At 37.6% G+C, this 17,164-nt stretch overlaps 1 protein-coding gene across 3 annotated transcripts; it reads left to right on the plus strand.

Annotated features, from left to right (window-relative positions):
- Positions 1 to 298: 298 nt before the first annotated feature.
- On the plus strand, positions 299 to 16,927 carry KNG1 (kininogen 1; the record flags this gene model as incomplete). 3 transcript variants are annotated; one of them, XM_084212324.1, is made up of 11 exons in its annotated part: positions 299 to 493; positions 3,341 to 3,451; positions 4,354 to 4,438; positions 6,663 to 6,835; positions 8,526 to 8,633; positions 10,715 to 10,796; positions 11,309 to 11,475; positions 12,897 to 13,004; positions 13,941 to 14,030; positions 15,492 to 15,651; positions 16,000 to 16,927. In XM_084212324.1, 11 exons carry the CDS (start codon positions 299 to 301, stop codon positions 16,185 to 16,187), a joined length of 1,467 nt encoding a protein of 488 aa, XP_084068450.1. In that variant the 3' UTR covers positions 16,188 to 16,927. The 3 variants fall into 3 exon arrangements, with proteins under 3 accessions (XP_084068450.1, XP_084068451.1, XP_084068449.1); XM_084212325.1 differs by having other exon boundaries at positions 15,492 to 15,645; XM_084212323.1 differs by having other exon boundaries at positions 15,492 to 16,927.
- Positions 16,928 to 17,164: the final 237 nt, after the last annotated feature.

Consider the following 17,164-nt stretch of genomic DNA (forward strand, 5'->3'; position numbering starts at 1 on the left):
TTTGCTTTGCCTAAACAAGTCCCCAGCTGCAGCCATTTATCCTGTTATCTTGATGGCAGGTGGATAACCTTTGTGTCATTCTGATGAACAAACAAAGTTTATTTAGATAAACTCAGAAGTTTATTTGCAGTATAAACAGGGTATGATGAGAACCAACCAACCCCAGCAACCCACTCATTCTGTTTACTTAACTACTGCTCCTAAAAAACAGAAGAGGTGATTAAAATCCTGTCAGGCATTCCTTTTCCATTTGGTTCTTAAAGAGCCTTCTAATTCAGGGGGCCTTTTTCATCCAATTATGAAGGCCTTCATCGTACTAGCACTCTGCTGTAGTTTTTTCTCTAGCAGAGCCATTCCTCCTGCATTTGAGTTTTCGGACTGTGATGACCCTGATGTCTTTAAAGCTGTTGACACAGCACTGAAGAAATACAATGGAGACGAAGCAACTGGTAACCAATTTGCTCTATACGTGGTGATGGAAGCCAAGAGAACTGTAAGTAGACTTTGCAAAAAAAAAAAAGTTGAAATTGTTTATGCACTCTGAATCAGCTTATCTCCATCTCGTTTGTGAGGGGGCAAGCATGACAGCCCAGTGTCTTCCAAAAATGTTTTAAAAAATCAAAGCGACTTGCACAATAAGATACTTGTTCCCCTGGCAAGCAGGGGTGTATATTATGTTTTTATCAGCAGAACTCTGAGCTGGTGAATTGCTTACTAATGCAATGACTAAAGAATATAAAATTTCTATCACCAACACAATTTGTCTTATTATTCCACTCTGTTCTCTTTTTTCTTTTTTGGGACTTCTACCCCTTTTCATCATCTCTAAGGTTTTCAGGCCAATGGCAAAACCACACTTATAAAAAAAATTAATATAATCTTGACTTGGGAAGAGCTGGTGCTGCACATAAAAAAGAATCACCTGACAAAGTTTGGCAATATTCTGACTTGTTTGTGAATATTATTTGATTGACACCAGTCCTAAGTCACAGATCTATCTAGAATCACTAGGTGGTATTTTAGTCAAATAGGGTGACAGCTAAAATTACAGGAGAAAGAAGAATGCAACATGATCCTTTGCCTGGAATCCTTCTATATAGCCTTAATCTAACAAAAGAGTATTTACCTCGGAGAGGTATACAAAGATGGTATTACCATAATAATGACAAGCATTATTTTACTTGAAAATAACATTAGCATATTTTTCTACTGGATTGGATTTTCAGATGTAAACCACAAGAAATCTCAGTGTTAGAGAGAATATTTTGCACTCCAAAATCACAAGACACTTTTACCCAGAATGAAATTGACCTCGGAAAGGAGCCTCGCATTGCTAAACACTTCCAGCAAATTACCCACATCTCCTGGCCCCTGCCCTCTTGTGTTCCTGTTTACACACTGGGGAGATTTTAGCATGTGGAGACAAAGAGTAAAATGAGAAAAACCTTTATATAATTAATATTAAGTAAATGAATAGTCTCACTGAACATTCTTAACATTCTCATTCTTAACAACAGCCAAATGCAAATATCTCTATATCAGAGCTGTAGTACCACCTACCTTCCTTTTGCTGGCATTCCCGAAGGAGAGATAGGAGTTTCAGAATTTTATCTTAAACAATGCTATATTTTTAAGACTACATATTTATTGCAATTATTATTCATCTTTCCTTCTCTAGATAGCCATCTTTCCTTTTCTTAAAAGATACAAAGTGGAAATCAATTATTACTTTGAATCGTTGATCTGATTATGGTGTTAAGTAAAAACAGAGAAAAGGAATCTGCAATTAAAATTTCCTCATATTTGAGATTCTTTTTCTAAAAAGAGTATAGATTTTACTCCTTCCTAGTCTCACAATGTTGAATGCATTAATTAAATAGCTGGTTATTACATATTCATGTACATTCATTATTGATAAGGTAATAAAACATAAAAGCTTACTAGTGAAAGACTAAACATGCCCTAGTTATAGGCATAGCTGTTCATAATAGTAATGAAATAATCTAATAGCAAATAATACAGAAACAATGCCTTCTCTTACTTTGTTTACTTACTGAGCTGTTTTATTGCAGATTTAGAACACTGCAACAGACAACAGAATTTGGCTCTTTTAAAATCCCAAATAGTATAATCTGATGTAATTCCATAAAAGTCAATTTCTACCTGCTGAGGATTAAGTCTATTATATTTTTAGAGCCCCTTTTATCCTTTTTTACAACCATTATATGAGGTATCTCTACACTTCTTCGTACCTGTAGCAATGCACAACAGGAATTAAGAGAAGGCAGAATATAATTCTGTGTCTACTGCATCAGTGTGAATCCAGTATATGCCAACCACATCAGCTCAGCCTCATTTTTTTGGTAGCACTGAGGCAAGAATTATAATTTAATCCTCCCAGCAGAGATAGAGAATGATAACTGGATATTTTAGAATAATCAGTGCTAAACTACAGCAGCTGCCTGTTTGTATTTGAAAAGTCACATTGGCAGAGTATTTTTAGTGGCTGTAAAAGGTTTGTAACTGCTGACTTTATATCTTCTCTAAAGGATGAACCAAAACCTGACAGTGTTGTCACTGTCACCTGTAGGCACAGGCCTGCTACCTGGTTTATGACAAGGAGAAAATGCCCATTACTGATTTACCAAATTCTGAAGTGCTTACACTGGCAGGGCCAAACTTTGCTTAATGTTTTTATTTCATCTTATGGGATTGCTGAGGCTGTCCTGCCTGTAGAAAACCGCAGGCACTGCTCAAGGCTGTCTCCAGAGCACATCCCTGCTCCCCCTTCCCGTGCAGGCTGGGCAGCTGAAGCCCCCCAGTACCACCAAGCAGAGGCTGTTTGGACTCTGCCAGGCTGCCTGAGGGCTGCTGGTTCTGGGCTGCCAGGGGAGCTCTGCAGAAAGAAAGTGGACAGATCTGGGAGGAGGCCAAGAGTGAGAGTGAGGGAGTCAGACAGGAGCACAGTCCAAGCTGGTAATTATGCTAACTATCCAAGCAGCCACCCAAAATGGCTTTTTTGGAGTACATTTGAATGAGAGTATAAAATCTAACCACTTCTTTTTGGTTCTAAATCTATTGGTACTATAAGTTAAAATGAAGGCAGTTGAGCATATTGTGTCCATTATATCAATATATTGTCATTGTAGGTAAGGGCTAAGTAATATAATTAGGTAAATTAATATTTGAACTACCAAGATCTGAGACACCAGCAGCTAATGGGAAACCATACTATAAAATTTAAGGTAACTAAATAATAGTATTTACTTTTTTGAAACTCTTATCTTTTCACTTGATTTATTACCGTGCAAATGATGACATGTATATTGTTTTAATCCAGGCAGGTCCTGACCCACAGTTCTATGTGAAATACAGAATACTTGAAAGCACTTGTGCCAGTGAGGAAAACAAACACTGGCAACACTGTCATTACAAAGTATCTGCAGAGGCTGTAAGTATCTGTTCTCTTTAAAAGTTCTCTGTGCAGAAACACAAGGACCAGGACTGCAATTGCCTGGGGAAAATACAGTAGAGGAATTAACTTTTTTAGCTGTGTTGCTTTTTAGAGCTTATATGACTACAGTACAGAAATGTTTACAACCCCAAAGTTAACCATTATAGTCCTGAGTTTTCTGGTACAATCCTGAATATCTGCAGAAAGGAGCATTTCAATGCTTCAATATGAAGGTTCTCAATAAACCCAACATAAGATTTGTGCACTGTGAGAGCACAAGGACTGTAAAACTTGGTATTAATTATGTGTACTGAAAATTTGCACAACCAAATACTGACATGGAAGCCACTATGGCAGAAATTTTGGCAGAGGGCTTTCAGCAGTGCCAAATTTGCCTGACTCGTGCTACCAGAGGGCACCCAGGGGAGGGCCACACACTGCAGGGACACTGCACATTCTCGGGGGTGGCACTGCTCTTTCACACAGTGCACAGGAAGGGATGATGGTGACAATATAATTTGAATCTATGTGAAATGCCATGGTCATTACTGCAAACCTTATACTAGCAGAGAGGAAAATGGATAAATACATAGTTTATATAGTCTTTAGTCATGTGTTAATTTCCATTATTCTGATTGTAAGGTCTTCAGTTAATCAATGCACATCATACAAATACAGAGCATTATTCAAGTAATCTGCTCAATTTGTTCCCCACTTTCCTCACAATCAACAAAACTGATCCTTTTTCAGTAACAAAACAGCAAGTTAGACATTACTACAAATATACATGTGAACTTCTTCCCCAAAATTGGTCTACAACTGTCAGCTGTGTTCAATAGCTAAAGCATTGTATTTTTCTTTAGCAAGTTTCAGACAATTGTTGCCATATGTTTTTGCAGAAAACAGGAGAGTGCACAGCTCGAGTTCATATGAATGATGCTGATAAAACAACTAATGTTTCACAAGAGTGCAAAATTTTCTCAGGTATGTAACTATCTGGGACAGCTTTCAACAAATACATTTACAAATAACAATTGAATAAATGCAATACAGAGACTTTCAGGTAATTTTAAAGGTAGAAGCTCCTTATCATTCTCGTCAGACATTTATAAATAATCTTTTGTAAGCAACTATTGGTTAAAGATAAAATTTCACTTCACTGGTATATACATATAAATTAAATCAGTGAAGCACAGGCAGTTTCTGCCCAGGGTAATAAAATTCAGCATGTATGTGTAGCAAGTTTCTTCAAGCACTAGAATTATGCCAAGTTAAAATTTGTTTGCTTAAGACCAAAAGCATACTAATAACTTAAGAGATTAGAGGCAACTTGTCACACTTCAACTTTCTGTCCTTAATTATTTAAGCATAAAATTGTCCAAGGAATTACAGGAAAAAACTTGGTATAACAAAATTGCACCTTCATTTTCTTCAAACTGAAAATGACTGAATTCTTGCTGTTAAAGTTTACCAAAACAAGTATTTACCCCAAACAAGAATAGAAAAAAAAATACATTTACAAAATAGAAATCCAGCAGTGATGAAATCATGTGTGATTAAGAGACTGATCTTTTACACCTTAACAATAAGCAGTACTACTTTTTTCACCTATAAGACACTCATATATGACTATTACATTCACATAGGAATTTCCCTTAGTAAATAGAGATCACATTGTTTTAAAGATTTCCAACTGAGATTCTGTGCCTGGTGGTCTGAAAGACATACCCAAATTTGCTTTAAAATATCCACCTAACTATTAACTACAGAAATATTCCCCCCAATTTCTGAGATGTTTGGCAGCTGGTATCTGCTTTTTGCTCCTAGCTATCTTGTTTAAAGCTGAAATGGCTTTACCTACAGCCAGCGTCCTTCTAGGAACTGCAGTACACAAACTCCATGTTCTGCATTGAACAAATGCTGCATTTGTAGGGCAATGGTGACACCTAGTTGCCAGCGAAAGTTGTGTGAATCCCACAGAGAACACACGGAAATTTGCATTTGAATCTTTGCTTAGAAAGCAAAAAATCCCCATGTATAAATAAAATGAATCGGGTATTCAGCCTAAGGAACTCATCTCTTTTTACCAAGTTATAACAGCTCTGGAAAATAGTACAGGTTTGTTCAGCATAGTCCTTATGAAAATGCTGAGACCACAGTTATCTAGAAGTGGGTGTGCTGTTGGTTCATCCTCTCCTTTGTGACTGCTTACTGAAAACGTGATCATACTTTTCTGTAAGGTGGCTGTTCGTCATTACTGAGTCACCATAAGACATGCTTTGGTCACACCTGACAGGTGAGGGATTTCCCCACTGTATTGGTACCACACTGTTCAGCCTCTTCGGTGGAGCAGTTTGATCTAACTGACCCTGGATTGGTTTCCTGGCTGGTGCAAACTGGAATAACTTCCTTTAAGCCAGTTTATGCCAGCTGAAGATCAGGCACATAAATTTTACTTCAATTCCACAGAGACCACATATTGTCCCACTTCCATTCTCAAGCTCACTGACTTGTGAAATTAATTTATGTACTGAACTATAAAATTAATTTATGAAAATCCAGTCCATGATTACTAGAAAGGAAAGAGAGTTAATAGGATTAGTAGTAGGAAACAGGAGTTTGAGCATCCCTGTCAAGCTTGTCTATTCACAGCCAATCCAGCTGGTTAAGCCTGAAGGTAGCACCAAGTGGTAACTGGCAGCCACAAAGACTGGTGAGGACAGCAGAATAGTTCATCTACAGTCCCTGGGGCACTCAGAGTCATATGGGTGAGCCCAAACACTTCTGAAGTCCCCATCCTGAAACATGGTGAGGACAGCAAGCAGCTGCACACTGTGGGTGAGCTTTGAAGAATCTGAAAACCATCCCCTTAGTTGTATCTTACACTGGCTCGTCCCTGGCTGAATGAGTGATATATCTTCCTTTATGGTGTCAAAACTACACGCAAGGTTTTTCTGCAATTCGTACTTGCTGGTATGGGGTTCACTGCCAAAACCATGCCTGGACCCTAAGGTCATGGATAGCCCCTGCCACCACAGAGCATGTTCCTCAACATAAAAATGTCTTTGTAGGCCTTGAAACTGGAATATAGGGTTTGCTTATCACACCAGTTAAAAGCAGGAAAGGTTCTTGCTAATTTCCAGATAGGAAAAATGAAAACCTAAGGCTGTTTTGCATGAAGGCCTATGTTTTTTTGTTTATTTTCCAGATGTGTCAAAGATAAGACTTACTGAGGTTCCATGTCTTGGATGCTTTCATCCTATATCAAGTGATGGTTCAGAAGTGTCAGAAATTCTGAAAAAAGCCATTCAAAAGTTTAACAAGCACAGTGATGAACCTGCCCTTTTTAAGCTTGTGGAAATAAGAGAAGCTAAGAGACAGGTTTGTGCATGACTTTTCTCTAAATTTTACTGAAATAATCCAACCCAAAGCAGGTACCTTGTTTGTTTTGTGTATGTTTCTGATATTAAAGTGGATTATATTTAATAGTAAATCATCCAAAATGTATATAGAGGGTAGACTCAATAAATAATTATCTTCATTTATAAGGAATTTTAGCAGTTACCTATTGGATTTTCAGAGCTCTCAACTGATAATCTTTAATCTGCAGTTGCTTCTAAGCAGTGTTTAGCACCAGTTTATTTGCATTCTGGTCTGGCACATGCAACCTGTATCATCTCAGACCCTCCTGGGTATTTCCTCTGGCCTTGCCCTGAGGCTCCAGCAGGAGCAGATCCCTCCTAGGGGTTGAGCCAAATCTGCCAGCCTGCACAGATGTCTCTCACACTCACCAGCCTCTCAAACAGCAGCAGGCATGTCTGTTTTTGCAGGCAATAGGGCCCATTTTTCAGCAGCTGCTATGTGCTATAGGAGCGGTAAACCCCACATAGGAAAAAGGGGTAAGAGAACTCAAAAACCCAGCATGCCACTTGCTGCAAGATTTCTGCTCATGGGAATATCTGCTTTGCAAGAAATGACTACTCAGATTGCAGAAATTCTGTGTCATCTGGTATTTCATGCAATAATTCCTTCCCTGTGAAAGGCTTTCCTATGGATTGGTGTGACATTGCTAGAAACTAAAGTTTCTTATTTGGTTTTTAACTAGTGTAGAACCCAACAGCAAACACAGACCTTTGAACCTGTGTTTATTTACTAAGCCAAAAAGCAACTTCTGATCTCATGTCAGCTTGACTCATGATTTAAACCAGACTGTCCTCATTATATTTACTGGTGGCAGCAATCCTCTTTGCTGAAAGACAAACTTGCACAACAATTAAGCCACATGACAAAGTGTTGCAGATAGACTGCAATCCAGCAGCTGGAAAGAGAACTGTCATATCACCTCTGGGAAACAGAGAAAAGTCAGATCTCTCCACATCAATTGATCTGCGATAACAAGTTCTTATATATGATTGGTTTTCCTTTTTAATACAATGTTACCTGGCCCAACACTATGATTTGGAGAGGTTTCATGGGTGAGAAGAAGTAGCCACTGTTAGGAAAATGGAAAAGCTTCCCGGAGAGAAAATTTTGAAAAAGGGTTATGAGTCTGGACAAAGCAGTGTGTGTGGGAAGGTAAAGCCCAGGATAGACACAATTATGGGTAGATGATAAATGCAGAACACTCAACAAAAAATGATGCCAGCAGTATAAAGTTACATTATTCAGATACTGTTTTACTGTGTCCCATGCTCAGGAATGCAGGACTTGCCAGGCTGTGTTACTGTAGTCATCTATCTAGACCAGCTTCCTGTCACAGGCAGTAATAAGTAACAGATCTTTGGAGGAAAGCGCAAGAAACCCAGCAGTGTGAGGCTGCAGGCTTGCCAGAAGTGGACACCAAATACAGAGTGCACTTCTAATAAAAGCAGGACTTGGTTTACATTTTGTACTGCAAAGACAAGATTTTTTTTGCTGTCCATGAACAATCTATGGCTTAATGAGTGCAAAACGATTTGATAGATAGAAGGCACTAGATGAGTAGTTTTGCTTTCTTTGCTAATCTCACGTTATAGTTTAACTTTCAAGTTTGCATTGTTTACATAATATATAACCTAAATATCTCTTCCAGGTGGTAGCTGGATGGAATTATGTAATTAGATATGAAATTGAGGAGACTAATTGCACCAAAGACCAATTTCAAGATTTAACTGCAGAATGCAAAACCACTTCGAGAGGTGTAAGTAATCTCCAAATCTGTTTATCAAGAAAGTATCACATTAACAAATGGTCATTGAGCTCTGACTCAAGAAAATATTTATAGTCTTGCTTCAGTTCATAAACAAAATTTAAACACAGTCTTATACATAACTGTTTATGTAACTAGGACATCCATATCTTCTGAATCAGTGACTAAGAGGACCACTGAAAGGTTTACAGATTACACCACAGAATCTAACCAGACTTACACAAATAATAAATACCTTGAGACATTTTTATCCGCATATTCAAGGAGTTACTCATGTACAACCCAAGAAGTGATAATTAAAATTAGCAAAATTTCCAGCGTAAGACATATTTTCTCAGGAAAGCCAGTAGCTGAATTGTTACTTAACCCTTACCACAGTCCAAATAATAGCTTCAAAATAAATTTATTAACATAATTTATATATAATCCAGGTAAACAGTGCTGCAAACCCAGGTACTCCCTTGGCTTCACTGGCCTGGAACTGAAGCAGCTGTACCAAAAATAGAGGCTTCCTTTCTCAACTGACCTCCCCGAACCAGCTCACGAGGACATCAGAAAGATGATTTTACAAACACAAGGCAGAGGGCAGGAATGCAGAGTCACTATGAACAGTGGTGGTAAATTGGAGGGACAGAATGGCATCTGTTTCAGCTGTTGAGGAAATGCACCATTGAGTGTTACATTCAAGACCCTATCCTGTTCAAAAATTACTCCTTGTACATCTCAAGAATGTTTCAGAAGTATTGATCAAAAAAGGAAAGAATGACAGCACTGGTAAATAACAGAAGTGTGAGAGTCAGACTAGCTGAAGCAAATCCCTCCACTACCCATGTGCCCTTAAACCTTAAGCAAGTTACTTAACCAGCTTGAGTCTGAGTTTCCCCAGCTGTCACCTAGAGGTGATGACTTCTGTCACCTCACCTACTGCAGGAGCACTGCCTCACTCACATACTGCTTTGGTCACACAGGGCTTCTGGAATTAGATCATAAACACTTATCCCCTGAACTTGCCAGTAGATCATTGACAGATACTAGAATACCATATTCCAATAATATTGGAATGACCAAATTCCAAGGAAGTTTTCTCATACCTTTATTTAGCTCTGTACTATTAATCTTTAAATGAGAGGGCCAGAATTGCCCATATGAACCACTGAGCTATACTGGGACATTATGTCAATCCCTTTCACCTGTATAATAAGCCTTGACATCATTCTTCATCAGTTTTTCTAAAATACTACTAAGTAGACTTTTTATAATTACATTTTCAAGTAACTGTCATGGTCCTAAGGTCTGAATTTTAAGTCTTCCTTCTTATTTTATGGTTTATTTGGTTTCTTTAGTCTTTGATAAAGGATTTTACCAAAACCTTTCTCAAAATCTCTGTATATTGAGAGGTCTCTTTACCCACCTTTGCTGATGCTTTGCAGAACTTTAACAAATCTGCAAAATATGACTTCTGTTTACCATAAAACCTCCGTTTCTCCTGGATGTATTGAGTGCCCCTAGTTCTTTCCTTATTGCTGTTTTTTATTACTGGGACGATGGAATTGGTTTTAGGCTCTTTAATCTTTTAAAAAACCCCACAATCAATATCTGCTTTCTTCAAGCTTTAAGATATCAAGGCAGTTTAAAGCAAGTTATCTACCACAGCTCCTTTAGAAGACCTGAGAAAATACAAGAAACTCAGTAATGTTTGATTTGATAATTGTGTAATTTTCTTTTTGGTCTTTACAGTTTGAGACAGAAATTCCATGGAGTTCTCCATAAAATATGATTTTGGCTTGTAGACATTCTCATTTTTCTCATTAATGACCACACACAAGTAGTTCATTTGGCTTCTCTTTTAGGGTATTATTATTCTCTGAGTGTTCCTTTTGAGCTCTGATTATTTATTGCCTCTGCAGACTGTCTGTCAGATGAGGGAGGGAGGAAGGAAGGGAAGGAAGGGAAGGAAGGGAAGGAAGGGAAGGAAGCTAGCTTGACTTATTCTGTTAGCAGGAAGGTATTAGGATGTGAGTTTGTTCATGATTTTTAAATAAAAATGAGCTGTTTTGTATTTTTGACTCCAGCGTGTAGCTAAATGTGAGGCCAAAGCATTTCAGAATCTTCAGGCAGAAATCGTAGACACCGTCAGCGACTGCAAGCTTCCAGGTATGTCTTAGGCACTATCAGTTTTGAAAGTTCCACAGTTTTCAGTGTCTTTTATTGTTATGTATTGCTATTTTTTCCTCCAGCATATCTGGACACAGATACTGTTCCATGTAGTAAATGCTGCATTCTCACCCATTCAGACTAGATTTTCTTCAACACACAAATTTCGCTGCCAGTTACATGCACCTCTTATTTCATCCAATTCAGGTCTTTCCATATGTGTAGCTGTTCCCTCTCCATATTTTCTGGCTACCTACAACTGGCACAGGCAATTCTTGTTTCTACGAGAGAACTGCTGTTAAATGTCCCTCGTGACAGTAGGTGCAGATGTTCTTTTAGATAACCAAGATATGATATTGCTGAGCACACAAAACTCAAATATATTTTGTTTTCATTTCGTAGACCCAAACATGAAGAGTTCCAGAAAGCAAGGCTTTATAACTGCTTTTCCCAGCCTTTATCTACATTGGACCTTTTGTTTCTTAGATCCGAAACCTGTTGCTCTCTTTCAGTTGAAGAAACAGTAGTTGCTGCCATTTGCCCAGGTTGTCCAAGGACTATCCCAAATGACAGTCCAGAACTGAAGGAGCTGCTAAAGGTTTCTACAGAGAAGTATAATTCAGAGAGCGATGATGACTTCTACTATAAAGTTGGAGAAATACAATCAGCGGCAGTTCAGGTTGGGATATTTCACAGAGATGAGGAGCAGACATGATGTTATTATTGGCCTGAGCTGAATGTTACCTGAAGTTTGTATTTAGATTTGAAATAATGTTTTTATCTAAGTCCTGATACATGTGGTAACTGAAATATCCATGCAATTTTTCCTGTAAAATCTAATCCACATTGGCTTGCATTCAAAAATTTCCAATCTCTCTTTTTTTTTTTTCCTTAAAACAAAATGATTTTAAAAGGATGTAAATAAGGTTGACTCGGGGTATTTGATTTCTGTGTATCTACCCTACTTTTTACCTTTGTAACATACCTTAAACTTTTAAAGTATAAAAGTTTTATTAGATAGGACTACTCCCTTGATCCACCACACCAATACTCTCCACGTTATTTTAAGCAGTGTCCACTCTACAGTTGTTGTATGGTCCAAAATGAGGCATCTTAATTTCCCTTAGAAATGTATTATTTTATATACTGATTGTGCTGCTAATAATACTCTAGCTAGATTCAGAAAAGGACATCTGTGTATAACTTAATACATACAGATAAATAGAGGTTGATAAAGGATGAGGAATCAGGAGGATGATATTGGTCAGCATTTGCATAAGCCTTGTTTACTGTCCCAACACATCAAAACAGAAGTTTAGGAGAGAATTGAAAAATTGACAGTGGAGTAGTTCAGCAAATACTTGGTCATAACTTCTCCTGAGCATGAGCTGTCACTGGAGAAGGCATCAAAAGCACACCAGAATTTTTCCAAATAGCTCATATCTTATTGATAATATCTGTGTCTTTTCTTCTTTCAAAGTTTCTTCTTTCTTCTGACTTTCCCTATCATGACTGATATTAGCATGCATACACCTTTAAAATAGATTTCAGGGAAATAAAATTTCATGTCTTGCCTGATGACCCCGAAAGAAGATATATTATTTCAAGCTCTGTGAAAAATACTAAGAGAACTCATAGCAGGCACATTCTTGAACCCATGCAGTTTCTCTCTTTAATGCGTTTGGCAAATAGGTTCATTTTCAACTGAGCCGTTCATCACACACTTTGTTTTACTCACATTCCACTTTTCTGACATCGTATTTGGCTCTCTACAGTGCTATCACTAATGATTTCATCTGTTACTAATGAAATTACTACAGACATTTAATAATTGAGGGCCCACTATTATTCTGACCTTTTCCATTTCCTTCAGCTTCAATGCCAGAATTTTTGAGAATAGGAACTGGAGTAAATAAGTTACTTGATTAGAAGCAGATAAGTTTACTGCCAAATATTTTAATATTGTTCTTCACATATGTTGGCCCAGTGGTTAGGACTTGTAGAATACAAGTAGTATAAGCTTGTAGAAAATCATCTTTCCTGTGAAACCTTCTCAATAAAATGCCTTTAGTGCAGAAAGCTTTCTTGCTAATTTTTCAGGTGGTTGCAGGAAAAAAGTATCGAGTAAAATTTACAGTCTGGAAGACAAACTGCTCTAAGAGTGAATTTGAAAAACTAAATGAAGACTGTGCAGCCACATCAAACAGTGTAAGTAATGATAGTCTTGCCAACTGCAATGTTTAATGGACAAATTCATTTGTATCAGAAACTGTAAAGGCTTAAGTAAAATCACATCCTGGGTTCTGTTACCTCTTTCAGTAAACTTTTGTTCCAAGAAGAAGGGCGGCTTTCACTGTTTGTAACCCAAGTTAAGAAACCCTGAGAATTGAACTGCAGCTGTAGGATCTGTGCTCACTGCAAAACCAAAGGAACTTTCTTTTGATAATAATCAATCAAAGAAAGGAGGGGGGAAGGCTGCTGCCAAATGAAATAGCTGCAATGCTCCTGACTCTGTGGACCTGCAGCTAAGGAAAACACGAGACTGGATTGTTACTTGTGAGCAAAGGAACGACCCTTCTGGAGCACGTGCCATGTGGTTGATAGTGGGAAAATATGTTCTGGACACTGGAAAGGAATGCTGATTGGGTCAGAAACCATTGGCAAGGTTGTTTGGGGAGAGGGCCTTTATCTCCTGTCTCTTTTCCCACCATATGAACAGTGCTTACCTGTGAGATTTTAGAATTTGTTAGTGCAGCAGGCACTAAAATGAAAAACTAAGGCTTTATTTAAATTTCCCAATTTTTAGTAGGAGAAACATCATAAACAAAAAATATTTCTTAAGAATATCATGAAGATTATGCAGTTAGTGCTCCAAAAGTGATGGAGATGAAAAATCCAATTTTCAAGATTTATTCTGAAATCCAAAGTTGAATTAAAGCATTCACACAGGCATGCTACAACCTTGAAAAGCTAAACTGTGATGTGTCCCAATACAGAAGTATCCATCACTAAGATTTAATAAACAGTTTAAGTTCCAAGGATTTTAAAGTATTATTTAGAAAAACTTTTTTTTCAGGCCCAAGTCTCTTCCTTTGTGTCTGAAGTTTTGTTGCCTTAATGTGTTGGTTTTTGTTTTGTTAACAGGGATCACTGTCATGCAACGCACAAATTCACGTGATCCCATGGCAGGACAAAATCTATCCCCAGGTGAACTGCTCTGAGGACCATCAAGCAGTAAGATTCTTCTTCTTTATCCATCCTCTTAAGCAGAGCATAGGACAAAGGCAGTCAATAAATTCTTTATCCATTCCAAATTATCCCATATTTTATACCAAAAATAAAGGAATACAGTTCTTTTAACAGCCTCATTAATTTCACATGCTTTTCTCTCACCCTCTAACCTCAACAACCTGTTATATCAAAGCCATTTCACCATGACCAACAAGGTGATCACACAAACAAAGAAGTGGGACACGGAGAAGTTCTGTCTGTTGGCTGCTCCTCTGCATTCTCAGTTAAGCTCTGGAGTATCAAGCCCCATCAAACCCCTCAAATTGCTACTCATACTAGGTTTTAAAGTTGAAATAAAAATGTATTTGCTGGCACAATAATTATACCCCACAGATATCCAAAATGTCTGTGAACCTTTCCATATGAGTTGAGTGGTGCCAGCTGCAGCTGTCAGTTTCTGCACAAGGAACTTCCAATTTCTTCCTACTCAGCTCCACAATGAACTAGTCCTGAATGCAAGTCAGTTTGAAAATCTCACAATGGGATACAAATATTTTTATTATCAGATATTTCTGAGGATTACAGAGACTCCATTGTGACACTGAATAAAGACAGATTACCCTGCCCTTGTAACTAATAACTCACTCTGCTCAGAACCTTCATAACTATATAGTCATCGGTTATGTATCAACTAATGTCTCTCCTTTATTTTCACTACAATATTTTTTTCATATCAACTTTCAAATTTAGCTTCAACCCAAATAACTCTGATTTGCAGATAGATAATGATCAGAGACTTTGGTGGAGAGAAATGAAACTCGTATTGTACAGTGAGTGTACACCATGTATTCACAGCCTTTGTCTTCCAGCTGAACACTGATGAGGGAGTAGAGATGACTTAATTACAACAGAATGTTTGATATTATCAGCTTTAATCTCTGTGTTATTTCCAGGCAGTATTCTGAAATGCATATGTCAAATCTAGAAGTAAAAAATTTAATAGTTACATTTTATATAACAAAATTACATAGACCTTCTGTATATTCTGCCATTGATGCTATTCAGAGATGTGTTAACTTTCAGCATAAACTGGTGCTATACATGGGAGTCTATCACTCTAACGTGTGCTGGGACATGTAGTCCTAGAATCCAACTGTATTGTTCATAAATTAAAACCAGTACATGTGTTTTGCTCTCTGTAGTATAATTCCTTTCTTACACTGACAAAATTTCAGTGATACAAAAATTTTTTTTACACATATAGCTGCTAAAATACTCCAGAATTATTGGGGAGGATGTTTATGTTTGTATGCTTATCTCAGAAGAGAGATTTATTTAGATTTTAGTTTAAAAATCTGCTAAATGATTCATGTACTGCAATGAGCCAGCTTCTGAATTTCCCACATCTGAAGCAATTGTTCTCTTTCATGTAACAAATGTGGCTACTATTGCAATGTTTTTCAGGTGTTCTTTGCAAGGAGGCCTCCTGGATTCACACCTTTCCGGAACGCTGTGATGTTAAGCCAGCCACATGCAGTTTCACATGCTGATAAAAATGAAGGAGAAAGTCAAAGCCCTAGCACAGAAATGAGGAAAGACATTGGACAGGAACCAGAAGGTGAAGGTGAACCTGAACACAAACACAGGCACAAACACAGGCATAAGCACAAGCATGGAGTTAAAAAGGATCATGACAATGACAAAAAGCATAGGCATGACATTGGTTGTGAGCACAGAAGTGGCCATGGGTGTGGGCATAAAAAACACAGTAAAAAGAATAAACATAAACATCCAAACCCCAAATCTTCTGAGGAGTCAAATGAAAGGGGTTTTAATCAAAATGAAACCCTCCCATCACCCAGCGCTGAAACTGCACTGGAACTGGTTAGTACAGGGGTTGCATGGGAGGAAACCAGTAGACCTGCAGAGCCACTAATTGTTCCTGATACTTCTTTATTTAATGGGTTGCCAGATCGCCCAGAATCTCCTCGCCCCAGATGTCCTGGAAAACCATGGAAACAACTTGTGGGCTTTCTAGCCCCTCCTAGCTTTCCCAGAGAATTCACAAATGAGGATCTCTTGCCTTCTGCAGCAGAAAACATCGATCCAGCTACAGAAAACAACGAGCAAGACTTTGATCTCACAGATGCTTTATCATAATTCAAACATTGCAGGATCCTTTTCAGAAATGTTATACAGAAAATAGGAAGAATACTGCCTTTTGAAATGTATAAAGTAAAAGCTCATATTCTGTTAGCTGAAATACTCAAGTAGGTCACCAGCACTTCTGGGGACCTAAGACCATATGGCAATACTGTGTATTTGCATATATTTGCAAATATGTAAATCTGTGTAACTCATCTGCCTCAATTTTCTATAAGCACAAACTGAATCACTGCATCAAATCTTACTGTATTATATCTAAAACAATGGCAGAAAGAATTTTGCAGATTACACTAAGAATCTCAACCAAATATGGGTAAAACAAGACAATATAGAACAAGGGACCTCTCTTAGATATGTGAAATATTTTTTCTTTAATTTACTGGAGTGGATCCTTTAAAGAATAAAATAAAACAAAGGAACCTTTTTACCTGTTAATTTCTTTAAACAAATCAATATTGGTACCAGTCTATCACTAGCGGTTGTTCTGTTGGATGAGATAACAGGGACAGCTGAGAGAATCCTAAATAAAGCAGATTTATTACTCCCTATACATATTATGTTAACTACCTAGAGAAGCACATTGATTGCCAGATGTTCATTCAACAGAGATGAACAAATACTACAGATCACATGACAAAATTACAGACTCTTGAGACACTTAAAATTTGTGTGCTTTCTTCCATTATTAAGTTGTGCATCATTTTGAGACTGGACAGATTTTTCTATTCTGGGCATCTTCCAAAGGTTGAGTTTTTGGTGCAATGCATTAGCTAAAAAGCACCAAATATTTCTTGCAAAATAAAATATGTTTTCCCTCTGGTTGTATGCGATAACTTATTCAACTGAAAAAACCCCAAAACCCACAGAGCAATAAATAAATAAATACTTCAATGCCAGATCAGTTCACCAGTTGAAATGCTACTCCATCCTCTAAAGGGTCAGTGACAGGCTGAGGTCCTACAAATGATAAC

This window comes from Fringilla coelebs, assembly GCF_963513975.1.
Source record: "Fringilla coelebs genome assembly, chromosome: 10".
In the NCBI taxonomy this organism is placed as follows: Eukaryota; Metazoa; Chordata; class Aves; order Passeriformes; family Fringillidae; genus Fringilla; species Fringilla coelebs.